This window comes from Schistocerca gregaria, chromosome 1, assembly GCF_023897955.1.
Source record: "Schistocerca gregaria isolate iqSchGreg1 chromosome 1, iqSchGreg1.2, whole genome shotgun sequence".
NCBI classification, from domain to species: domain Eukaryota; kingdom Metazoa; phylum Arthropoda; class Insecta; order Orthoptera; family Acrididae; genus Schistocerca; species Schistocerca gregaria.
This window is the reverse complement of record NC_064920.1, coordinates 619,683,852-619,710,926: the sequence shown is the minus strand read 5'-3', so window position 1 is coordinate 619,710,926 and position 27,075 is coordinate 619,683,852. Positions and strand designations below refer to the sequence as shown.

Here is a 27,075-nt window from a genome sequence, read left to right as displayed (position 1 = left end):
TGAGATGAGTGATTATATGACCTGTTTTCCAGTCACTATGTTGGGGTAGCATGTGTTTTTAATATTCATCCAGCACAAATGGGGAACACTAAGATGCTGAAAAGTAGTAATGCAATGACTTTACAAATTCTGTAAGTGTTCAACCACACCAACATTTTGTGTTACTGGTCTGACAAGTGGATGGATTTTCACAGCACATTCTGTTTCTCCATTAAGATGATGTAAGGAATGTTAGATCACCTACAAATGTTTGATGGACGACAGGTCAAAGAAAGTTTTAGAACAACAAACTTAGACAAAGAGCTTTATTGCCCTCCCAGTAACTTTTCCAAGTTCACAATTTATGTACAAATAAGATTCTAAATAAACTTAAAATGCTTTTTCTATGGCCAGACAAAAGAATCAACTGCCATCTTGTTTATACAATACCAACTATGAACATTCTTCATAAATATAAGCTATCCACATAATTCTGTACAATATTCTTCCTGCACTTACAGGAAGCAGCATGTTTAAACATTAAACCATTTAGTATAACACTGAGCTCTGGAATCTATATGTAGCCACCATTTTGATACTTTTAAATTATGTAAAGGGCAGAATAAAATTTACATTCACCAGGGCAATACAGTATTTGTACATCTAAATAAATTTCATCTGTAGATATCTATTCTTTATAATATATGCATATATATATATATATAGTAAATATGTTAGAAACTCATTTCTGATATATAAGAAAAATGATTGCAATAATTTATCCAAGACACTTTCACATAAAAACTGCACTACAATTTTCTGCATAATAAAATAGGTTTCAAGTAAGTATAATCAATCTGATGAATCAGATAACATAATGGCCAATGTGATACATATGTATTAACATTTGCTTACAAGCTGAAACAATTTTTTTACAAAATACCAACTGCTACATAGACCCTACAAGCAGACAACACTGGTATTAACATTTTTCCAAATTGCACAGCATTGCAACTGTTCATTTTATATTCACAGTGCTTGATAAGAGTATATTATTACAAATGTACACTTCCACATTACCTATAACTGCCAATGTTCATTTATTTTTTATGGGAATCAATTCATAATAGGAGTCCTTTCCACATGTGATGGTTCTCTGTTCTGACTGCCAGGAATGTTTCCAGCCACAGAAATGCAAGATGACCAGACTGGATTAGAGAAGCCAGTTGGATAACCACCTCCCAGCTAATAATGGAACAAACCTGTAATTCATAAATTTTAAAGAAAATTAGATGACAACATACACCAGTATGTGTTTTCTTTGCAGTTATGTGCACAGTGGTTACATTCAAAACCATTTATGTAAGCTGCTTTTCACAACCAAGATAATGTTGGATTCAGTTTTAAACACATACACTAACAGCCACCAATAGTTAGTAAAAGAAGTTCTAAAGGAAAGTATGTTGCACGAGAGTATTTGAACACAACTTTTCCTTGTTCACAGAACAATGAAAGTCTTGTGCTATTGTATAGTTCAGTTTATAGGGGATCCTTACATCTAGATTTGTAGCTTACTTTAACAGAAAACTTAATCAAAATCATTTACATTAGAATTTGTTCAGATTTCAATTTTATTACATCTCATTCAGTGCTTTAAACACTTCGCTTTTATTAGCAGCCACCAAAAGAGGTAATTACAGCAGCATTGAATTAACTGCTTTATTACATATAACGGGGGTAACCATCTCAACAAAATGGCACAGGACATGCTCAATAGCATTATTTGAAAAGAAATGCTTGTTTCAGCCAGATTATCCCTTTAACTAATATGGGGCTTTAAATCTTCGATCTAAGGTAAGTACCATCGAAATACAGTTCGGCCTGTAAGTTGGCACTTCCTCCCTAACAGAGATACTGAGTTATCCTCTACATAGGGTGTAGAAGACCTCCAAAAATGTTTCATCAAGAGCCTACCTTACAATTTGCTGATCTCTGTCTATATTTTACAACTTATCCTGTTTAAACAGCATATACAATTAGATCATGAATTGACAAGACTTTTGAATGTGATCAAAAAAGACTTGTCTTGACATAGCCCTGGAAAAATTATTTGCCTTTATTTTTGTGGAGGGAAGAGAGATGCATTGCTCAGACAGTATGAACAAGCTCTGACTAAATATAGAGACCTCTGTCATTTCTTCCAATATAGAAGTTAAAATTAATTTTGTATGAACAGTGGGGACCTCAACTGAAAAATATGCTCACCTTTGGTAGGATTCTTGAGATCAGTATGGTTTTAGGTGTGTATTTTATCATGAAGGGGTAAGAAATCTGATATCTAAACTGGACTGGCTTCTAGACCCTTTTACTCAAATACACACTGCAGCTGCAGTATCCACAACTACAAACGTTTCCTTGTTGAGGCAAGGGAACCACCACCACCACCACCAGTAGTAGTAGTAGTAGTAGTAGTAGTAGTAGTTTTTTTTTCAAACTATTACCCCTCCGACTCGTTGGATGTGGCCACCACAAATTATTCTTCTGTGCCAACCTCTTCATCTCAATAGCACTTCCAACATACATCCTCAATTATCTGATGGATGTATTGCAATCTCTGTCCTCTACAGTTTTTGCCCTCTACAGCTCCCTCTAGTACCACGGAAGTCAGTCCCTTATGTCCTAACTTATCTCCTATCATTCTAACCCTTCTTATCAGTGTTTTCCACATATTCCTTTCCTTTCCAATTCTGCACAGAACCACCTCAATGCTCACTATCAATCTACCTAATTTTCAACATTCATCTGTAGCACCACATCTCAAATGCTTCATTTCTTTTCCGTTCCAGTTTTCCCACACTCCAAATGTACATTCTTAGAAATCTATCTCTGAAGTTAAAAATCAATTTTTGTTCCTCCTTGCTCCCAGGTAGCAGAATTCCTTAACTCTTTCTACTGCGTAACCATTAATCCTGATATGTTTCTCACTGTTCTCATTTCTGCCACTTCTCATTACTCTGATCTTTGTTTTACTCTCAATCCATAATCTGTACTCATTGGATTGTTCACTCCATTGAGCACATCATGTAATTATTCTTCACTTTCACTCAGCATGTAAGTACCAGTAGCAAATCTTATCACTGATATCCTTTCACTTTTAATTTTAATTCCATTCCCAAACCTTTCCTTTATTTACTTCATTGTTGATTGATTCATTAATTGAAAAGGGTTATGGGACCAAATGGCGAGGTTATCAGTCCCACAATATTGATGTTGGTAAAAAAAGGCCCACTAAAAGTGGACAGATCCAGCCAAGGGAGTCAAATTATAAAACAATGTACATTAAACACACGCATTAAAAGCCATAAAAAGTGACACCAAATCTAAAAACTGGAAAAAAGGGGGCAGCCACGGTGCTACAGACCGAGAAGACTGGAAAAGAAGCCCCAAACGCAATGAACCTGTCCCTACTCCAAATCTAAAGTAGAACTTATATTTGAAAATAAAAACTACTTTCACAGTGGAAACTGAGGAGCTAAGTCCTCCATAGCTCTCTTAAATTCTGATTCTAATACTGGATCCCTGTCTCTTCTAAATCAACTCTTGTTTCTTCTTTTATCACATCAGATAAATCTTTCTCCTCTTAGAGGCCTTCAATGTACTCTTTCCACCTATTCACTCTCTTCAGCATTTAATAGTGGAATTCCTGTTGCACTCTTAATGTTAGCACCCTTGCTTCAATTTCACCAAGTGGTGTTTTGACTTTCGCATATGCTGAATCAGTCCTTGCCTGATTACATAGTGATTTTTTTTACATTTATAATCACATTGCTTTAATTTTATACTCTGAGAAAATGTCAACAGTATAAAAATGTAATACAACTATTCCTATTTTATGTTGCTTCATTTATACTAGACACGTACATTTGTATACTTATGAGCAATTTACAAGTTCCAACTTTACACGTTCCTACACTCTGTAATTGGGTCTCAAACTCAGAGCACATTTGTACATTTATATGGAGGCTTTTAAACAAATTGTGCTTTCACCAGTATAAAGCGGTATTTCTGATTGCACAACTTCAGTTAAGTTTCAAATGCAAACTTTGCATTTAGTCCTTTTCTTTTAGTGTACAGTCAACTGTGAAACTTTAGTTTTTATGTGAAATGGATATATTAGTTTTTTCACAAAGTGCTCCACCTACTTCCAGCAAATGTTAGCAGGAAGACAAGTTTTAAAATGACAGTTATTTAGCTTAGTGTTGTATCCCTTTGGATAGAAAGCAACTAAATTGTTTGCTTTCAAGTTCTCTTTGAAGAAAGCACAAAGCCATCAAAATGAATTTAACACTTTGATATTAAACAATCAGTTCTTAAAAATGAACCCTTGTAATTTTTCGGAAGTAAATTTACATACTTTGAGACATTAATTGCCATACTAATGGCAGTGAAGGTGAAGCATCTTATCACTTAGCATTAAGAGCATCTAAGACATCCAAACCCAATTCAGTTACTGAAAACTGAACATTTCCTGCAGCAACTTATATGGTCAGTGTTTCAATAGGCATGGAAGAAGCAAAAAATTGAAAAATTATTCTTTCTAATACCAATATCAGGCTGAATTGGCGAAATGGCTGAAGGTGTTCATGACTGGATAATTTACCAGGTTAGTTCATGAGAATTCTTCCATTTGATGAATCAATGGAGGCAGCAAACTTTTCATTGTTCTTATATTTTGTGAGGTATGAACATGATACAGACACACAATCTGTTTTGTAAAATACTGAGTCATGTAAAATGACAATGTAGGATTTTCATGAAGCTAGTAGGAGCTGTACTAACAGGCTGGACTAAGTGTTTCCATGTGTAGTGCTGTTGGAAAAGCACTGACAGGAATAACAATTAATGAAAATAAGAGTGTCCTATACCACAGGTGGAATGGATAGGCTGGTTCCTCCAAGACATGATCTTTTAACAAAGAATAGGCGAAAAATCTCCAAGTCATTGTTAGTGAAGCTATAAAAATAGTAAATTTTGTTTAAAAAGCTAAATGTCGCAGAATATGCTGTTTGTGAAATTGTGCAATTAAATGGGAGAAAAATCACTTGTTTTCCATATAGAAGTTAGATGTGTTAACCCTGATGTTTGGAGTGTGAAATGAGCTGCTAACATTTTTTTCCTAGGCTAAACAAATGCTGATCTTGACATTTTTACAGATATTTTTACTTAGCTAATTTATTTTACCATTTAAATGACTAAGGTGAATTTATGAAGACTTATGTAAACATTAGTGACAATTCATGCTTTCATTAATAAGCTTTATATCTGGATTATTGACCTCCAAACCATAAATTTGAACATATTCCCCTTTAGATTATATTGAGAAAAATTGAAAGACCTTTACTCATCACAGTTTAGATTGCACGAGAACTTGTCTGCATAAGCTAAAAACTCAGTTGGCAGAAAATTTTGCAGGAGGCAAAAATGATTTCTTGGAGCTGTGTTCTGAATCCATTTAGTGGAAGTGTTTCTGCTGCTAAGTTACCAGTTAAGATTCATGAAATGTCTCCAAACAGAATGCTCTAACTTCAATTTACATCTTAAGATGTAAATAAGTTCTGGCTTTCTTGTCTAAATGACAAAGGGAATTTAATCACTGAAGCATTTAAAATTTTAATCAATTTTGCCACATCACTGTCTAGGGTTTTTTTTCATCTATATCTAACAGCCAAACAAGGAACCACCTCATTCAATTTGCTTTTGGTTCTTCCTAACACAAATTCATATACAAGAAACGTAACTTAGAAACAAATGCAACCATCAATTTCGTTTCTTTACATGTGTACTTACTGTAAGTGAAGTGTTTATTATAAGTAATTTTTCCACTTAAAATGATTTCATATTTTAGGCTATTGTGAGAATCCTTTAATGTCACTAAATGATGCTCTAGATGCTTAAGAATGCTAGTGTTGTGCAGAGTGGGGGTGTCTTAGTGGTCAAAATCACTCTTCACATGGATAGGGTTTCATGTCTGCATTTTTATCACTTAAATCTTTATTTTTTATTCAATTAGTTGGTATATTTTACCAGTTTACTAATACTTTATCACTTTAATCATCTTATTAACTTTTTCATTTACACTTCTTCCTATCACTATTTAAATTTTTGTCCAAGTGATTTCAATTATTTCTGTGTATTAACTTTGATTTCATTTCTTCTGTTTTATCGTTTTATATTTTCATTGAAGTCACTTCATTAATTTTATTCCTCAGTCTACTTGCAATTTTTTCAGTTCATTTAAACATGTTTTTTGTCCACAGTGTAACATGAATTTTTGTTTTCATGGTTTTGTCACACCAGGAAATTTGCTTGTAATAATGAAAATACATCTGACAGCATTGCATTGGCACCATAAATAGGCTACTTCATTCTGTTCTTTTAAACAATGAAACTGCATTTTGAATAAATTACAGGTAAATTAAAACTTGCACAGAGCTTTCAAATAAAACAGAATAAGAGGAAGGAAAAGAGAAAAGTGAATACAAAGATAAAAGTGACATGCCAATGGATTAAGAATAAAGTTCCATGTAAACAAATTAACTGATTAAAAATAATGAGTCATTTCACTAAAGCTTTAAACAAATGTCAAAGAATCTGGTTCAAGTCAAACTCATAACTTTCTACAAAAAAGGAATGCCTTTAATACAACACTTTGCCCCCACTGTGTAATGCTTAAGCCTCTAGAAAATGATTTTTCATCAATTACTCACAAATGAGGGTCCACACTGACGAGTGGCTCCAGATGTGATACCGGGGACAACACATCACTGTACATATGGTTTCGAAAAGTCAATCCCACCCGGGGAAGGGGGGGGTGTCCTCTCCTTATTAGACATTATCGTATGCAATAACTAATGTCTTATCAAAATTAAAATTCCGCTGTTTGGTAGGTTTTTGTTTCACATTTATCTTTCAGCCCCTGCAGTAACAATCTAATCTAATACCTATTGTTTGAACATTTGTTACCATATGAGATGTCCTGTGAATTTTCTATGCCACCCCCACTAATTCAGACTATTTTCTCCCTAACTATCTTTTAGTAAAACAATTTTTACATAATTTTCACACTTTTTCACTGCCCTGAAAGGATGTTGGTTCAATGGTTACTTTGTTTGGCAGGTCGTAAGTATATTTTCATCCTTGACACTGACTAGACTTAAGGCTATTGTCTTTAATAGTACTGATTGAGATGTTCATAGAAATATCAAGACAATAGTCACTCCAAGTCACTTTGATAATAGTTAGGCTGATTATTAAAGACTTTATATTTCCAGTGCTCCAGTATCTGTTCCAGGAGCACTGAGCCTACACAATGAACTAAAGTGCTTCTCAGGAGCCTTTCAGTAAAATACTTCTACAGAATTATTTTGGAATCTTTACATGCAATAGTGTCATCTCTAAATACAACAGTTTAATTTCCTGGAACAAAAGCTTGATATGTCATACTGACAAACAAGATTAATCTGAATTATATAGAAATTAAACTGTAAATAATATTGTCATCAATGACACATTTTTAAAAGAAAATGTTTGCAGTAGAAGAAGCCATCCTATCTGATTACTGAACTTCTCTTTGGCTTCATGAACTTGATGTGTGTCTTATTGGGAAAAGGGAGGGTTGAGAAATCTCTGCATGCATAATGCTTTATCAGGGGTTGGCCTTTTTTTACTGTCAAGACAAAAAATTTACTAATATAGTGGTTAGTTTCTGCTACGTTTTAATTAAAGAGTTGGAAGGTAAATTTAGTTTGCAGATAGCTTTTAGACAAGAATAACAAAAAACTTACTTGACTTGAATAAGATGAAAAACTGTAAGTGAGAGGTGGAATGGATCACTTGCAGCAATTTCCAGGTGCTTTCTGCTGCCCTTCTGACTCCACAAGTCTGCGCCCTTGTCCACTAGTGCCTGCACCTGTTACTTGCTCATTCTTTGGAAGTTTCTTGGCTGCAAGAAAGTTAAACACACTACACATCAGAAATAAGCAACGATAAGATAGTCATGAAAATAAATTTTAGGCAGAATTTCTATTAAAGGAGATACCCTACCAAAGTTCTAGAATAATACTTTGGTAACTAATTGTTACAAAATGCATGAAAACAGTTTTTACCAAAACTTTACTGACTGCTTAAAAAAGAAGGTACACATAATTTAACTTTATTTAATTTTTCTAAAGTTCTTTTGATATGACTGTTAAACAACTCTTTACACATTTAAAGGCTGAAATGATTCAGAGCCAAATAATTGACATAGCATTGAAAAAATTAACATACAGAAACTTACCTTTTGACATAAATTTAAGAATTGTCAAATGTGCATATTCTCTTAAGATTTTGAATGGATCAACAAGCAAGCTGAAATACACAGAAATATGGAAAAGTGTGCCAACAACTGGAATGCAGAAAGAAAAGGAGAGGAAGCTGTCAAACTGCTCTAACGTACAACTATATTGCAATATGACTGACTTGCCAAACACATTTCTAATTATTTTCCATGTAGCATGCTTTGGGAAGGGCATCCATATCAACTTTTTCCAAGTGTATTACAATATATTTTTTGTTCAGACGCATCTTCAGGTACCAAATGTCTCCAAACTGGAGTGACGAAAGTGCCATCACTATGTCCGGACACTTACAAGTAAATTTATTTACTACTTATTTCTCCCCTCTCAAAACTAATGGCTCATAAAAATGGTTTTACAATAAAGTTGACTAACACAAAGCATCATATCTGTTGGACAAATATGTATTCCTATTGCATATAAAGTATGAATGCAAATATTTTTTACGAATAAGCCCATTTCAATGGCTAACTTCCAAAATGAATCATTCCATGTATGTAATTGACTATTTACCACAGTAAACCATATTTCATTGTTGGTGGCTACAGGTGCTCAAAGTACAGCATAAGTACTTGGAAACTTAACCCACATTTTAGAGGATGTTTCATTACAATCAATGTATTCCCTCTTGCAACAAACTATTTCAATATTCCTTATAATCAAGTTACTGTTTTTGCCTCTGCCTTCATCTGTTAAGAAGTATGAAGGTAAATACCCAGCTACTAAAATTGTGGGCTAAGTGCAGGAAGTCCAGATCACTAATGTAGTTTTCTACTGTTCTTTATAGACCCGACTACATTTTATTTCAAATTTCTGGTTACCAACAACCCTACACGAATGAAGTGTTAATCTAATCTCATTTCACGAGCTTGCTTTAAGATGATGTATTAACATTGTTATAAGTTATAGCCATTATTACGACTAGAGTTAAATACAAGTGAGGGGGAAAAGTAATAACCCAACTCTAAGACTAGCCTTCATACCAATGTTGTGAAGACTGAGGATAAAGTTGCATATTTGATCCCCCTGAAATCTCACTTGAGGTGAGATCTTTAGCACAGCCTTGGGTCTACTTTAGGTTGGAAAGAGACAATTCACTAGTAGCAAAGCCTAATAATCATGTCCACACCATACAAAAATGCAGCTGTGGTACAATACATAACTTTATACTGTATTTATCATGTCAATAGTACAATCAATATTTTGATCAGCAGAACAAACTGCTTAACATTTCATGTTAAATTTTTTTTGTGTTCTAACATTTACAGTTTTACATGAACCATGGACCTTGCCATTGGTGGAGAGGCTTGCTTGCCTCAGTGATACAGATAGCCGTACCATAGGTGCAACTACAACAGAGGGGTATCCGTCAAGAGGCCACACAAACATGTGGTTCCTGAAGTGGGGCAGCAGCCTTTTCAGTAGCTGCAGGGACAACAGTCTGGATGATTGATCTGGGCCTGTAACACTAACCAAAACAGCCTTGCTGTTGTGGTACTGTGACCGACTGAACGCAAGGGGGAAACTACAGCCGTAATTTTTCCCGAGAGCATGCAGCTTTACTGTGTGGTTAAATTATGGTGGCGTCCTTTTGGGTAAAATATTCCGGAGGTAAAATAGTCCCCCATTCCGATCTTCGGGCGGGGACTACTCAAGAGGATGTCGTTATCAGGAGAAAGAAAATTCCAGTTCTACGGATTGGAACATGGAATGTCAGATCCCTTAATCTAACAAGTAGGTTGGAAAATTTAAAAAGGGAAATGGATAGGATAAAGTTAGATATAGTGGGAATTAGTGAAGTTCAGTGGCTGGGGGAACAAGACTTTTGGTCAGGTGAATACAGGGTTATGGATACAGGGTTATGAATACAAAATCAAATAGGGGTGATGCAGGAGTAGGTTTAATAATGAATAAAAAAATAGGAATGCAGGCAGGCTACTACAAACAGCATAGTGAACGCATTATTGTGACCAAGCTGAATACGAAGCCCACACCTACTACAGTAGTACAAGTTTATATGCCAAGTAGCTCTGCAAATGATAAAGAAATTGATGAAATGTATGATAAGATAAATTATTCAGATAGTGAAGGGAGTTTAGTTGTCATGGGTGACAAATTAAGTAGTAGGAGAAGCCTGGAGATACTGGCGGGTTTCAGATAGATTTATATAAGGGTAAGATTTAGGAACCAGGTTTTAAATTGTAAGATATTTCCAGGGGCAGATGTGGACTGACCACAATCTATTGGTTATGAACTGTAGATTAAAACTACAGAAATTGCAAAAAGGTGGGGATTTGAGGTGAGAGGACCTGAATAAACTGACTAAACCAGAAGTTGTACAGAGTTTCAGGGAGAGCATTAGGGAATGATTGAGAGAAGAAAGAAATATGGTAGAAGAAGAATGGGTAGCTTTGAGGGATGAAATAGTGAAGGCAGCAGAGGATCAAATAGGTAAAAAAGATGAGGGCTAGTGGAAACCCTTGGGTAACAGAAGAAATATTGAATTTCATTGATGAAAGGAGAAAATATAAAAATGCACTAAATGAAGCATGCAAAAAGGAATAAGAGCATTTCAAAAATGAAGTCAACAGGAAGTGCAAAATGGCTAAGCAGGGATGGCTAGAGGACAAATTTAAGGATGTAGAGGCATATCTCACTAGGGGTAAGATAGATACTGCCTACAGGAAAATTAAAGAGACCTTTGGAGAATAGAGAACCACCTGTATGAATATCAAGAGCTCAGATGGAAATCTAGTTCTAAGCAAAGAAGGGAAAGCGGAAAGGTGGAAGGAATATATAGAGGGACTATACAAGGGCGATGTACTTGAGGACAATATTATGGAAGTGGAAGAGGACATAGATGAAGATGAATTGGGAGATACGATACTGCGTGAAGAGTTTGACAGAGCACTGAAAGAACTGAGTCGAAACAAGGCCCCGGGAGCAGACAACATTCCATTAGAACTACTGAGGGCCTTAGAGCCAGTCCTGACAAAACTCTACCATCTGGTGAGCAAGATGTATGAGACAGGCAAAATACCTTCAGACTTCAAGAAGAATATAATAATTCCAATCCCAAAGAAAGCAGGTGCCAACATGTGAAAATTACCAATCAGTTCAATAAGTCATGGATGCAAAATACTAACGCGAATTCTTTACAGAAGACTGGAGAAACTGGTAGAAGCCGACCTCAGAGAAGATCAGTTTGGATTCCGTAGAAATGTTGGAACACTTAAGGCAATACTAACTCTATGACTTATCTTAGAAGCTAGATTAAGGAAAGGCAAACCTTTGTTTCTAGCATTTGTAGACTTAGAGAAAGCTTTTGACAATGGTGACGGGAATACTCTCTCAAATTCTGAAGGTGGCAGGGGTAAAATACAGGGAGTGAAAGGCTATTTACAATTTGTACAGAAACCAGATGGCAGTTATTAGAGTCGAGGGGCATGGAAGGGAAGCAGTGGTTGGGAAAGGAGTGAGACGGGGTTGTAGCCTCTCCCCGATGTTATTCAATCTGTATATTGAGCAAGCAGTAAAGGAAACAAAAGAAAAATTTGGAGTAGGTATTAAAACTCATGGAGAAGTAAAAACTTTGAGGTTCGCCGATGACATTGTAATTCTGTCAGAGACGGCAAAGGACTTTGAAGAGCAGTTGAACGGAATGGACAGTGTCTTGAAAGGAGGATATAAGATGAACACCAACAAAAGCAAAACGTGGATAATGGAATGTAGTCGAATTAAGTCGGGTGATGCTGAGGGAATTAGATTAGGAAATGGGACACTTAAAGTAGTAAATGTGTTCTGCTATTTGGGGAGCAAAATAACTGATGATGGTCGAAGTAGAGAGGATATAAAATGTAGACTGGCAATGGCAAGGAAAGCGTTTCTGAAGAAGAGAAATTTGTTAACATGGGGTATAGATTTAAATATCAGGAAGTCGTTTCTGAAAGTATTTGTATGGAGTGTAGCCATGTATGGAAGTGAAACGTGGACAATAAATAGTTTGGACAAGAAGAGAATAGAAGCTTTCGAAATGTGGTGCTACAGAAAAATGTTGAACATAAGGTGGGTAGATCACGTAACTAATGAGGAAGTATTGAATAGGATTGGGGAGAAGAGAAGTTTGTGGCACAACTCAACAAGAAGAAGGGACCAGTTGGTAGGACATGTTCTGAGGCATCAAGCGATCACCAATTTAGCACTGGAGGGCAGCGTGGAGGGTAAAAATCGTAGAGGGAGACCAAGAGATGAATACACTAAGCTGATTCAGAAGGATGTAGGTTGCAGTAGGTACTGGGAGATGAAGCTTGCACAGGATAGAGTAGCATGGAGAGTTGCATCAAACCCATCTCTGGACTGAAGACCGCTGCAACAACGTTTTTTTTGTATGTATCCTGATGACATGATGGCCAATGAGTACAAACATTCGACTACAGAATGCCTGCACTGGAAGAATCTTAGTAAGACCACTCATCTCACTGAAAGTAAACAACTCGGCACATTTCTCTATACTTTTAACAGTAAGTGAGCTTTCATGCTTGATGTACAGTATATTTTCACTTGTATCCTTGACTCAATCATAGTGAACCAATGTGTATGACAAGTTCAGCACCAAATTTTTTATGCTGATTTGCAAAGCTTTCCTCAGCAACTTTGTTGAATTTGTATCGAATGTATTTATGTTCTGACCAAAGTTGTGAAACTGTACGTACATATTAACCAATGTAACATTGTTAATTTCCAAGAGCAACACAATAAAATAGCAAAATACCTTATCGTGTGGCCTGAGAAGTTCTGTCTTTCGTTTTTTGTTACTTGTCTATGTATTGATCATATTTTGCGAGCCAATTTATGAAATAGCTTCAGAGCACTCCAATGTGAGTACATTTAACATAATTTCTAATGTTCTTTAGAGTGTAATGCTAATGGTATACCTTTTCACATTTTAATGTTTCAGTTTTATTCAATTTTTTTCTATCTCAGTAACTGATTTCTACATTACTTCAGTGTTTTTCAATTCAAAGCTCCAGTAATTAAACAGTTATCAATATGCAACTAGCCAACAGAATTTAAAAACCTGTCACAAATGTAATAAGGTGCAAGGTAGAACAGGAAGGTTTAAACGAATTTTAAATATAATTAATTTTTAAGTAAAATTGTGCACGCCTGATGGTAAAGGAATTTACATCATGTACTGTGTTGACTCACCAATTGCTAGGAAGATCTCATTCACATTCATTGCAGTCTTAGCAGATGTTTCCATGAACAAAAGGCCATTTTCTTCTGCATATCCTTGCGCATCATCATGTTCCACCACTCTCTTGTTAGCAAGGTCAGACTTGTTTCCAGCCAAAGCAATCACAATATTTGGTGATGCTTGTCTCTGAAGCTCTTTCACCCACGTTTTTGCTCTTGCAAATGTATCCTATATAACATTATGTAATTTCAAAGATTTGTAGCTAATCAATAATCATGTTCAAGGAACAGTTTTAAGGGATTTTTCACAAAAATAATGTACCAATTTTTAAAAATCACTGAAGACTATTTCAAAGCGTGTACTTACCTTTATATCAAAAGAAGAATATGTTAGACATAGTGCACATTAACAATTTTTGTGTGACTGCAGAATATGAAAATGTTCCACATAAAAAATTGAGTTACATTCATCCTGGATTTTCTATTGATTACAATTCATTTTTGAAAAACACTTCAAGCTGGTAGTTTTTACAGCTGGCTGGCACAGAAATGCAGAGTATCATTCCAATTGTTCTAACAAGGCAATTATGTCAAAATTTTCCACAAAACTAGGCTTTTATTACATTTAAAATATACATGATCACAAACTGAACTTTCAGGTTAGTATACTTTGAAGCAACCTGCAAAACTAAGTCTTACAACTGGTCTTTTTTTGTAAATTTGCAGCCATTCAGTTACAAGGAAAAGCCTTAAATTTGTGGATGTTTGCCTTTTCCGTGGCTTGGTGAACAGTAAAAACATTGTGCACTGTAGTAGTCTTACACCACTTTTCTTTCCACAAAGTTTGTGGCTAACAATTTCAAGTTCTCTCAGTTTGTGCTAATCTTAATTGCGCGAGAGCACACATACACTTGCACTTAACTGATTTTGAACTGCTGCTCAACTACACATGGCAGAGTAATACAGTGTCACTTTTTGTATTTTCCATCACTTGGTAGTTTTTTCTACATTCTTGCGATGCGGTTCATTTAAGTGAAAGACTTGTCCCAAACGAGTTTCACTTTGTTGTGAAGCATCTTCAGTGAGCCATAATACTTATTTTGTATTTAATTGTATAGTATACTAGTTACAGATAAAATATTACAAAGTTTTTCTTTTTGTAGCTTCTATTTCATGATATTAAATTACAATTTGTTTCCGATTACAATTTGTAAGTAGAACAAAGGTCCAACAAAAAACTAATGTAATAACAAACATGTAATTATATAACAGATATACAAAAACATGTATCACATACCACTGAAGACACTTCACAAATAAGATTTGAAATGCATATGGCACTTCATTTAGTTGCATTAATTAATCCCGTCTCAAGGATACAGTTTTACATGCAGGATTCAAAGTGGCAACTACACAGTTGGCTTCCTGCCAATGCAGACACTAATAGGTTACTAGTACACACTAGTTCCTGGTACACGTCTTAATGTCTAGATGCTCAGGTTGTCGTTTAGACACCACAAGGTGTGTTCTCTATTTACATTTAGATTACTACTAACTGAAGTTTGTTAATAATCAGTTTAATGAAAGAAAAAGCACCTGCAGTAGCAACTGCATCTTCCAAGAAATAACACAAAAGCACTAATTAGCTATTCTTAAACATTCCACCATACAGCAAGTTAACTTTGTAAAATTATGAAGTTTTAGTCATTGACTAATGGTGAATATATGCTTTAGATGAATTTAGCCAAATGTCTTGACCACAGTTTAGTTGCACCTTCTTAGCTGTCCAAACGCAAAGCTACATAACAGAAAAATTATTACATAGCAGTTATGATGCCTAGCTTTATTCTTAGTGAACCCACATAATTGTTAATTACAATTTACTTTTTGTTGAAGCTCTCATCTTCATGTTACCCCTACACACTAATTCTGAAAATGGTGTGTTCAGATTATTACACTGTCATGGGAGGTCCGAGTATTGGAGCTGTAACCTTACTGAGTTGTTCACTACTTTGCCTGGTAAGAGCTTGGGGGGGGGGGGGGGGCGGAAGAGAGAGCGCATTTACTTATCTGAATGCCAAGCAAGTCTTAAAATAATAAGCCTTAAGCACAAAACTTTACAGAATATATTAAATGCATGCAAATGAACAAGCAGAACAGCAAGCTACGCTGAAAATGACATGGCAGGGAGTATTTCACAAGACATCTAGTAAAACTAACAAGTATGGTTAAAGTTTAAATCCTGGTGACAACGTCAAAGATGGTTTCATCAGAGCAAAGCCGTTTCAGTAGCTATTCTGAGACTGCACAGCTTACATGACATCTGAATGCAGCTGACTGAAGATAAGATTAATCTGCTAAACTAAGTAATTTTCATGTCACATGTACATTAACTAATGAGTTAATGAACACCTCTTTTTCATTGGGGGAGGGGGGAAGCAGTATTTTATCCCCCATGAAGAGATGCAAACTTCTTTCAAATTGATTTTACAGATTAACAGTTCCACTACACCTAAAAGGTCAAAACATTTAGGAAGCAAATTTTTCATTATATCAATAATCACATTTGAAGAAATAACCTCTATATGGTTTGCAGACAGCATTATATAACCTCCTGTTAAGGCTGAAACCTGTGAAGTGCTAAGCAAATTACAATGAGAGGGCCTTCTCCAGAATATGTATTTAAAAATACCCATTCTGGCAATGTGCACAACACTCTTTGCACAATTTTGCCAGTCCGAGAATTTAATTTTTTTTGCAATGGCTTGTGTTCAGAATTATGAAAGAGAAAAATCAATGGATCATTTAAATTTAGTGAACAAAAGTCAAGCCAGAATTTTGGCATACATATCAGAATGCTATTTATTACATCACGTGGCATACAATTTACATGGATTTCATGCTGATATCAGCCATTTCATTTCTGTAGTAATCTGCTAAAAAATTTAGTGTTCTCATTAGCAATAAGATTTATGGGGCACACATCACAGTCAAATATCAAAAAGTTCACATAAACAATCAAATTCTCATACTACATACCTACAAGTTATGAGAATATACATCATCAGTTACATTTTTAACATGTTTTAGAGAAGCATGTTAATTGAACAGCATCCCATATAAACATATTTCGCTAAGTTTTGGCTCTATGCAAAGCATCTATTGGTGAGGAAAATTTGCAGTAGGGTTTAATATTTGTTCAGTGTAAGTTCTGTTTCTGGAATATTAATTTGAAGTTTAGACATTCATGGGAGAAAATCTCAAATTAAGAAAGTCAGCTATACATAGAAGGGATAAAGAGAAATGTTGATATGAGCTGTCAACTTCAATCAGCGACATAGGAAACATTCAACAAGATCCATAAACACTAAAGTGATTAGCACTTTTTCAAGCAGGCAAAGCTGCATCAGTGCCACCCCAACCTGTTTCCCATCCACATTAGTTGGCTTCAACTAACAACAAAACTGAATATACACACTGAAAGGTGACTATAGCAGCCATTAACATAACTGTCCAAAGCTGACAACCTATCTAACATTTCTTTTGACCCCAGGAGATCTTAGTGAAGCAGGTCTGCATTAGATTTCACCAACAAGCTCATGTTGAGGCTTACTGCAAATGTTATTACAAAGTTAAACTTCAAAACAAATATTTCCAACATGACTACAGTTTGTCTGCCAATACTCCATAGCAGATCTTACCTGGTTTGTTATATCATAAACAACAATTGCAGCCTGTGCACCTCTGTAGTACATGGGTGCTAAACTGTGGTATCTCTCTTGACCAGCTGTATCCCATATCTCAAATTTCACTGTCGTGTCTTCCAGACAAACAGTCTGCGTTAGAAATGCAGCTGTAAATTTATTAAAAATATTTTAGCAGAATAATGTGTTGTAATACATACTGTTATAAACACTATTATATTATTTAAAAAATTACTGACTTCACAGTAATTCTGTAGATCTTTCATTGGAAGCTTACATAAAAACTATTCTTTTACAGTCTTTGCATTATGAGTACACTTTAGTAGAATTTTTCCTTATTTGTAGGAACATTTACAGATTAGAAGATTTATTACATCATTCCTCTCAATGTAGCAACCTGGGTCCAGAAGAGTCTGCATTGTCAACTATGGCAATCAGTTTAATAATCTACAAAACATCAATTTTTATTAGTAGTCATTATGGTATTAGTCCATCTTCAAATTATCACTAACAAATATTTTTCCAATTTTGTTATTCAGGTCTCAAGAGCATTTGCAAATGCTTATGGTAAAGACATGTATAAACTGGTATTTGATTGCTGACAATCTTATTTTGGAGCTGATTGTGAAATATTTTAAAAAATTCTGCTGGAGTAGCTGTAATTGACTCCACTGATTATTATTCTACTAAATATAAATTTCAACTAGAACCTGAAAAGTTAAAATAAATCATATTCCAGAGAGGGAGGGAGGAGAGAGAGAGAGAGAGAGAGAGAGAGAGAGAGAGAGAGAGAGAGAGAGAGAGAGAGAGAGAGCCCTCATAGAAGTGCTTGCCACAAAAGGAGGCAAGCTTGCAGGTTCTAAGCCTGGGCCAGCATAGTTCTAATCAGCATGGAAGTTTGGTATGTTATTTTCACCATTTTCAAGTGGTTTTAATTAAAATGTATGCTAACATAATGCACAGTTACTGAAATCTATTACACAGCTACAACCATTAACCCTTAAAAGCAATTTACACTTTGATAAGCAAAAGACATTATTTGATTTCCTTTCACATTTCGTTGGCACAGCTTGAACTTAAGGCCTAACCCACCTGCAACAGATTCGTCTCAATTCACAACAGACCCACTAATTATGTCTATTTCCATTCTATTCAATGATAATTACACACTATTACTTTTTGCAATCTTTCACCTTCTTACACAGCATGTTAAGCTCCACAGAACATTTACTTTGCATGTCATTTTTGCATTTGTTTACTCCGGTAAAATTTTCCAATAGCCTGTGAAAAAATATTCATGGTACCTCATATTCCAGGAGCGTAGATGTAATCAATGCCAATGCTATGTTGGCATTTATCCACGGAAATTCTAGAAGTAATAAGTTTTTAGAAAACCTAGAACTGTTATAGCACTGTTCGAATGGGTATGTTCGAAATTCCTTTTCATCCAACTACCTTAGCTAATCTGAGTAATTTGTTCCCGGAAAGCATTAATTATTTATCAGGAATATCCTGAAAGTACCTAACTGTCGGCAAAGTTATTTCTTGCCTTTTTTTTTTTTTTTTTTTTTTTTTAATTACGTTCCTTTATTTCTCTATGCATCAAACGCGTCACTCATGACAGGTCAGACAGTACACAATGAGTAGCGTCATCACAATACTATTATCAGACGCAGTCAAAGAATTAAAAGAGCTACCTCCATATAGTTAAAATTTGTCCCAGAACAATTTAATAGTTCTAATTACATATAAACTATACGTGAACTTACGAAGTCTCAAGGCGACACGTTTCTTGATGCTGACTCACCTCCTATTGTGCTTTCCTGATATTCGTGGAATTGCCCTTTAACAAACCTGAGGACTAAACTCGATTTCCCAACAGCAGATTCACCAAGAAGAACAAGTTTAAATTGACAGACCTTTCCTTGCGTTGATCCATTTGGCCTCTGGGCCCCACCGCGACTGGCCATGACAGAGCCCTGTAACAAAACGATACCGATTAGTTCTATCTCAAAAGAATTTTCCATTCCATCAAACTTGTCAGCTCTTAACTGTCACGTTGCCTATATCCCTCACGTGTTTTCGTCCTACGGTTGGCGTTAGGCAAAATTAAAGTGGCTGACGTTTACTCCGTAAGTGAAAACAATCAGCTGACACCACTGAAGTTTAGCCATACTCCTGCAGAGAGCATACTATTCTGACAGCTGAAAGCGGTACAATTTTCGATTGCTACAAAGACTAGGTCCAGAAAACCAACTATGGTAGAGATAAAGAATAAAAATTTTAATACAATATCTGAAAAATAAATAAGTGTCTGATACTGAGAATATATATCTAAGATTTTTTTTTTCTTAAGAGGAGCAACCTACCTTTCAAACTACACACAATGTCCACTGATCGATTATAATACACTACAAAACGGAGATTCAGAGCCGATACGATGGAATGCCAAAACAAACTACACAACCAACAACTAATTAGCCACTAAGACTGCTGAATATATGGTTGAGCATGGGCGACTTTCTCACAGCCCTATCGCACCTTCCAGCATCGAAACACCCCCTACCATAGCCACATCACAAAAGTGAACTACATTCATAGACTCTAATACTATCAAAAACGTCTAACGAACGCAAAGTGTTTTAGGAAAAAGAACCACTGTTGAAGGTAAAATTACTTATGACTAATATTGGACTCCAAAAGAACATTTGACTATAACGAAAATTAAAATATGTGGGGGACTATTTTGCGATATCACAAACCGGAAGAAGACTTACTCCGCCAAGAGCTCGTGATGCATCTTACGTCACACCAAAGGAGCTGAATTTGAGTGTTGCTTTTGATGGTTAAAGGCGTGTGAAGGAGTTATTGAAAGTTGCAGTACATTTATAATGGCATACATTGGGAAATTCACAGATAGAAGCCCCTCTATAAGAGCGGTATGATCTCTCTTTATTCTGTATCTTATTTTTTCTCGAAACTGACTGCACGATAGTAGAATGAAAATCCTAACTTTTTATATTTGAAACTACACAATAGTTCTACAAAAATAAGGGACAGCAACAGTAATAAATTTTTAATCGTACAAAAAGGAAAAAAAATTTCTTGCTGTCTGTGCTACTTGCTTTCTTTAATTTTAGTCATTAGTGATTATAAAACTAGATGTTGCGTTAGTTATTCTGACGAGAAAGAGAGAGAGAACTCATATAAATGCTTTTCAGATGTTATGAGAACAAATTACGGATGCAGCACTGAGTGTGCAGTAATGCACCATCATCCCATCCCTTAAATTTCACTATCACAGGAAAAGCTACTGAAGCTATAGTACCAATTTTTTTTGCGTAATACATTACTGTTTATCCTGAACTTTTCATTTTGGTTGCATAATAATGGGTCTTATTTCTACATGCCGTTAAGTACTTGACATTTTTCCAAAAGAATGTTAATTGCCATAAAGCTTGAAAAACAGGATTAAGATATACTGCAAGAACACTATACAACAAAGGTAAAGAGTTATTTATCATGCAGCCACTTGATGCCTACACCTTACAAAAAGGTGTCATGAATGAAGTCCACAATCATTTTACTGGACTACACTGATAAATTGATATTAAATATCAAATATGCCAACAGGTACTTAACTACTTAATATATATTTTCTCAGAAAATTAAACAACAAAAATCAGTTGATACTTGCTGCCAGCTGTTGTTTCAGATAAACATACCCTACAAATGCATCTTCAGCTAGAACATATTCATCCAGTATGGTTATTCTGGCCTATCTCTATATGTATTATTTTCTGTTGTTTGTCAACAGTATCAGCTTAGTGTCGAGAATTAGCAGCTTTCACTCGGTTAATACTAGACAGAAATCCAGTCTGTATTTGGATTGTACTTCCTTGACTCTTGTGCAAAAACTTGTGCAGTGTACTGCTGCATCCATTTTTAAATAAGCTACCACAAGAATTCATAAATCTCCGCAGTTAATCCAAACACTTTCCAATCAAAGCTGAATAGTTTCAGCATGGGTCACTCCTCCTATTCTGTTGAGGAGTTCCTTGAAAACTTAAGCTGATTCCTGTGTAATATTATTGATTGCATTCACAGAAACTTATGGCTTGTCTATTTTTGGGTCCATAAACATTTTATTTTATCTGTTGTTATTTTCATGTTGTTATTTCATGTACAGACATGTTCCATGACATTGAAGATTTGCTCCTCAATTAGGTGCTATGATACTAGATGGGCAATAAAATAAAAGATGTCAATGTCTACCTGAGTTTTATGTTTACATTTAACTTGTCTAACTCAGTGATGTTTGTAAAATGATGAACATAATGTTCCACAGTTTTTGGTGCCGTAATAGATTAGATCCAGGTGGTTTCTTTCCCCTTTCTTTTTCTTTCCCTCACAAAATTACTCTCCTCAGTCTCATGATTTACATATTGCATAACAACTGAGATATCATGTATGTCTGTATTACTCAGAGTTGATATTTCCCATGCATATAATGATACATTCATGTGGTGACATCTCTTGTAAATGATTAATTTGAGCTAATGTAGATGTAGTGAGGTATATAATTGTACCTAACGTAGTACAAGGCTAATGTTCCTGGCACTTTCTGTGCATCTTTCCATCATTCGAGAACCAACAGTAAGGTGAAAAATTTCTTCTCTATCAACATTCAAATTGCAAATATTCTATTTACAACCAATGATGTGTATTCAATACAAACATGTTTGTTTCATGCAGTACACTCAATCCTGCAATCCTCTTGATATCGCTTCCAGTTCCATCAACTGCATCTTTGGCCTGTTACATGCGAGCTCCAGTCAGCTGAAAATCCCGAATCTCCCTTATGGCATGGAAGGTTCTCAGAAATAAATCTACCATCTTTTTGAACTGATGTGTTGCTCTATCATTTCAATAATGACATAATTTAATCTTATGGTCCCATTGCTGAAACTCGTTTAAAACAGTTGTCATACTGCTGATGATTCGTTGAATCGGATATAACATAGTTGTGAAACTGCCATAAGTTCATCTTTGATGCAATATTATATCACAGCTGTGAGTAATGTGACAATTTCAAAACACCAGCGAGCATGCATTATTCCATTTTGAAACTTTATGACATGATTTTCTGAGAAACCAGAATACAAAATTATTTCACTATCTTTCAAATTTGCTATCAGTGCATAAGTCCTCTAACACTACTGTAGGCGTGAGGAGAGAAATCTTTTGGTAACTTCTTTAAAAGGAAAACTCCTTCTGTAATGGTCGTGAATTGGATAGTTTTTGTTTCATCTGGTGGTTTTCCCACACATCCACTGGAAGGAGTATTGTCTTCAATAACTTCAACTTCAGAAAGAAATTTGTCTGTTGTCTACAGTTTTTGCATTCTCACTTGGCACAAGTGATATCAGTTGTGCAAACTATTTGAGCTGCCAATAAATCTGCATTGCGTAGAAATGATGGTATGTTGTGAGAAACCTTATTCACAAGTAACTGCACATTTTTGTGATATAAACATTTGCATAGCTCTTGATCTTCTCTGTTGTAGGAACTATTTGAGGTTGTGTGTGTGTGTGTGTGTGTGTGTGTGTGTGTGTGGTTTGAGGTTTTCGGGCGCTAAACAACGTGGTCATCAGCGCCCAAAAAGATTGAAACTTCATAACTCCTGTAAATATGTGTGGATACTCCTGTGTAAATAAGCCTCTGTGATATGCATGATGAGGTACCTTTTCTGCATTAGCAATGTTTTTACCAACATTTATGGATTTGACATTCTTCCTAACAGGAGACATCGTGCTATTATCAAGCCTTAATCACACTGCAGATACTGTGTGCAGTCTTGTCAGATCGTTCCTTGCATAATTATTTTTTTCTTACTAAGAACTGGCTTCTTTGTGATAATTTGTAATAAAAGTACTGTAGTACCATTATCCATTCGTTAGATGATCTTTGATTCTGCTTTCTTAGTTCTTCAGACTGAAGTAGATGGCGTCTGCACTGTATGCAGTAGTTTGCTTTTTGATGTGCAGGCAAATATGGAATTCTTGAAGGGAATCTCGCCATGGCATTCATAGATCTGTAGAAACCAGATGCATTTAAATAACCTGTGTAACTGTGTTCAGGATTTGTGGGTTGTGAATACGGACCCCAGTCAAGTCCCTCTTATTGAACAACTGTGCCATGAAGCTATTTAGTATGAAAATTTTCACTCTACAGCGGAGTGTGAGCTGATATGAAACTTCCTGGCAGATTAAAACTGTGTGCCGGACCGAGACTCGAACTCGGGACCTTTGCCTTTTGCGGGCAAGTGCTCTACCAACTGAGCTACCCAAGCACGACTCACACCCCGTCCTCACAGCTTTACTTCCACCAGTACCCCATCTTCTACCTTCCAAACTTTACAGAAGCTCTCCTGCGAACATTGCAGAACTAGCACTCCTGAAAGAAAGGATATAGCAGAGACATGGCTTAGCCACAGCCTGGGAGTTAAATGTTGGTTAAAACATCAGGTTTAGGCTCTCTGAATTGTCCATGCAGCAGTATTCAACTTTCATGCCCATTAACTTGACAGATAAAAAGATTCACTCTGAAGCCCTTGATAAGGGTGAATCATTGGCTAACTTGTGTGAACACTTCCTAATGAAAAAAATATCAAGCAGAGTAAAAAATAAGTTGGCCAATCAACATTTTTATTGTGTTCAGAATCACTAGCAACTTGACCAATATATGAGGATATTTGAATGCTTTTTTCCTTTACACAGGCAGCAATATTCTTCTTCTTGATTGTGTTTTGCCAGGTATTCATGAGAAAGAAATACGGTAGTAAATAGTTTTTCTTTTTTACTGCAGGCGACAGACATTGTTGATTGTGCAATCATAATTTTATTCTGCGCATTTGGAGTGTTCAAGACAGTCATTCCTTTTAATGTGACTTGTCTGATCAGAGTAAAAGCCAAGCAATTGGGTAATTACTTGATCATTTCCCAAGGCCTTTACAGACAAATTGGGAGTCAAGAACAATATTTGCCTTGAACACTGGAGAGGGGTGCTGTACCTCATTACGTCAGTGTCACAATTCTTTTGAAAGCTCTGTGGGTACTTAGTAGAGGAATCGGAAATTTTTTGCCAAGTTGTTCAGCCACTTTGTTGGTCTGTGTCATGTTATCAAAGTTATATCTCCAGTTAACTTTCTTATTAAAGACTGAGCCACTATGAAAAAGATTAGGACACATAAGTCAGCCTGATAATTGGAATGCTGCACTGCACTTATATTAATTAATTAAAAGGGGAATTGAGCCATGTGCACATTATAATTAATTTCTGCCACTAATGAAACTTCTCTGTTGGTTGTTTCCAATCAAAAGGGTTGGTCGGCGTCTCGCAAAAGGGCGCAGAGTTTACTTAATTGCATGTGCGCTCCTCTTTGTTTTCAGTTTTTGTTTGGTGTTCTGGAGAGTTAACTTTTCCCCTTTCACTGAAGATAAAAGGCCCAATTTTTCATTTTATCAGTGTCTGTGGAAACGATGTGCATGCAACAGTAGGAGAGTTATTGCTTCCCCCTGCCTTCATGCTCACAGGTTTGCGTCTTCGGAGTCAATGCATTTCTTGGTTGTGGGTGGAGTGCTGTTGGCATTTACTTGAAGCCAAACACAGGCGAACCAAGAAAATGTTGGGCACTTTTCTGACCTGCAACAGAAGAGCTAAAAAAGACTTGGCATTAGTGAAATCCCTTCTTCATTGAGTGAAACTCGGCTTGCTGCTTAGTTTTGGACAGTAACAGCTGTAGTAGTCTTTGACCACAATCTGGATCAGCATTCCATTGTCATAGTGCAAGTCTAAGTTCTTTCAAGCCTATTTGTAAAAGGAGGAAAACAGGAATTATATTTTAATATTGATTGCTTCATGGAAGTTCTATTTCTGCATTCATTACTTTACAATAGATTAGTTTTTAGTTACATGGTTTCATGTAATGGCCCCTATGTTAAAACTGGCAATCATGTTCGATTGTTTGCTTTTCTTTTAAATTGTTGCAGTAATTCTTTAAATTCAGTTTTGCTGTGTGGAGGTTTTCAAACTTTTATTATTAAATTGTAAAGGCCTTGCAAGATCTTCCGGCATGCAATTTTTAGTAATGGCATTTTGAATGTACCTATGTCTGTGTTTTAGATTTGAAGGGACGGAGCCATTTCTGATGTAGCTCAAGCTGGCGGACTGGTTAATGGGTGATTTCTAATCAGTTGCATTTATTTTAAGTTCTTTAATTATTTATTGTTTTGAAACTTATCAACTTGTTAACACTGATTCTCTCACTGTTCCTTGTACCTGAATGTGTTATGTATGAATGTTAAAACTTTTTGTAATGTTGTGTAATTTTCAGTAATGGAATTGCTATCAATGTTATAGTGGCTTTGCAACACCTGGTTTGATTTGTATATTTGGTCACTGTTAAAACAAATAAATATTATGAAAAAATTTTAAATTTTGGTCCAGCATTTTATTTTAACATTCCCAGGCCCAAGCTCTCTACCATTTCAGATCTACATATTTCAATGCAGACAGCTCTAGTCACACTGCTTTCCCTTCTCTGGCTACTCCACAGGTAAAGGGACAATCCACATGACTGGTAGCAAATCATTTAACTCAATACGTGGTGTGCACTAGAACAGATGTAGATACTTTAACGGTGACAGAACAGACTGTTCTTTGTGGAACACACAGAAGTCAAATTTGCAGAAGTTGACTCATGGGGCAAACTGCAAAATTGATCACTATTCCTCTGCTGCTCTTCAGGGATGTGAATGACTGGATGAGACACCAGTGACTAATATCCCACAAGAGTATGGTGCAAGGGGCTATTTTTTCATAGGACCTTATATTCTCAACAGGTGAGGAACTATCAGCTGATCTTGAACAGCAAAGTGCAAATTTTTGTCAGATGTGTAGAAAAGTGTCCCAAGTACAGTAGAGTCCCATTAATCTGAACTAATTGGGACTGAACCTTGTTCGGAGTACTGATTTGTTTGGATTAGCCGGTGACGAGTTTCTAGATTGATGTATACCAAGCAGATAAGTAGGTGCACCACGGTAACAGATTGGAACAAGTGTGGGAACAGTGGCTCACTCTCACTCCCTGCCCTTGTTGAGACCTTTGTAGTGTCTGAGGACAGTGCACTACCAGTTAGCTTGGTTATGTTAGTTATGAATTGCCTGCACACGTAACAGTTGTATTTTATTCGTTCAGGTGTAGTGGTGTATGTATTTTCATATGAGTAAATGCAAACATACAATGTTAATTCTCAAAGAAAAACTGGATGCTTTGAAGTGGATAGCCAATGGTGCGAATGTATCTAAACTGGCAACAGAACTGGGTGTTGGTAAAGCAACCATTTGTGATTGGAAGAAGAACCAATTGAAACTTGAACAGTCCTGTGCAATGTCTCCAGGAAACACTCGAAATTCAGCAGACTTTGAAACAGTCCCAGTACGATAAAGTGGATGAAGCTCTTTTCCTTTGCTTTACCCAACCAAGAGAAAGGGGAACTCCTTTGAGTGGAGCACTGGTTCAGAAGAAGGCCGTTTACCTGAACAAGTTCATGAATGGTGATGAGTCTTTTAGTGCGAGTGCGGGTTGGTTGTACAGATTCAAAAAAATGTAATGGAATCCATCAGCTAACAATTACTGGAGAGAAGCTTTCTTCTGACCGTGATGCAGCAAAGGAATACTTGGGTGAGTTTGAAAAAGTGGTAAGAGAGGGAAAGTATTCCCCCCAACAAATTTATAA

At 35.9% G+C, this 27,075-nt stretch overlaps 1 protein-coding gene, 1 long non-coding RNA gene and 1 other non-coding gene across 4 annotated transcripts; 1 reads left to right on the top strand and 2 right to left on the bottom strand.

Annotated features, from left to right (window-relative positions):
- Window positions 1-291: 291 nt before the first annotated feature.
- Window positions 292-20,056, bottom strand: LOC126359251 (ras-related protein Rab-5C). 2 transcript variants are annotated; one of them, XM_050007613.1, is made up of 6 exons: window positions 19,645-20,056; window positions 19,083-19,254; window positions 17,273-17,424; window positions 13,584-13,800; window positions 7,824-7,981; window positions 292-1,241 (listed from the first exon to the last, which is right to left on the bottom strand). In XM_050007613.1, the coding sequence occupies exons 2-5, from the start codon at window positions 19,243-19,245 to the stop codon at window positions 7,869-7,871; spliced, it is 645 nt and encodes a 214-aa protein (XP_049863570.1). In that variant the 5' UTR covers window positions 19,246-19,254; window positions 19,645-20,056; the 3' UTR covers window positions 292-1,241; window positions 7,824-7,868. The 2 variants fall into 2 exon arrangements, with proteins under 2 accessions (XP_049863570.1, XP_049863572.1); XM_050007615.1 differs by lacking the exon at window positions 19,645-20,056 and adding an exon at window positions 19,352-19,503.
- Window positions 20,057-20,070: 14 nt separating this feature from the next.
- On the top strand, window positions 20,071-25,772 carry LOC126359277 (uncharacterized). The gene is made up of 2 exons (XR_007566228.1): window positions 20,071-20,214; window positions 25,460-25,772. It is a non-coding gene; the product is annotated as an uncharacterized LOC126359277 (long non-coding RNA).
- Trnal-caa (transfer RNA leucine (anticodon CAA)) lies at window positions 23,554-23,628 on the bottom strand. The gene has a single exon. It is a non-coding gene; the product is annotated as a tRNA-Leu (tRNA).
- Window positions 25,773-27,075: the final 1,303 nt, after the last annotated feature.

What these genes read in the sequence shown, in the direction of transcription:
- LOC126359251 (XM_050007613.1), bottom strand. Translation starts at nt 19,245, where the DNA reads ATGGCCAGTCGCGGTGGGGCCCAGAGGCCAAATGGATCAACGCAAGGA. An exon ending in TCAGGAAAGCACAATAGGAG is followed by an intron (nt 17,425 to 19,082) that starts GTGAGTCAGCAT and finishes ATAAATTTACAG; the next exon opens with CTGCATTTCTAACGCAGACT. An exon ending in TTTATGATATAACAAACCAG is followed by an intron (nt 13,801 to 17,272) that starts GTAAGATCTGCT and finishes AATGTTATATAG; the next exon opens with GATACATTTGCAAGAGCAAA.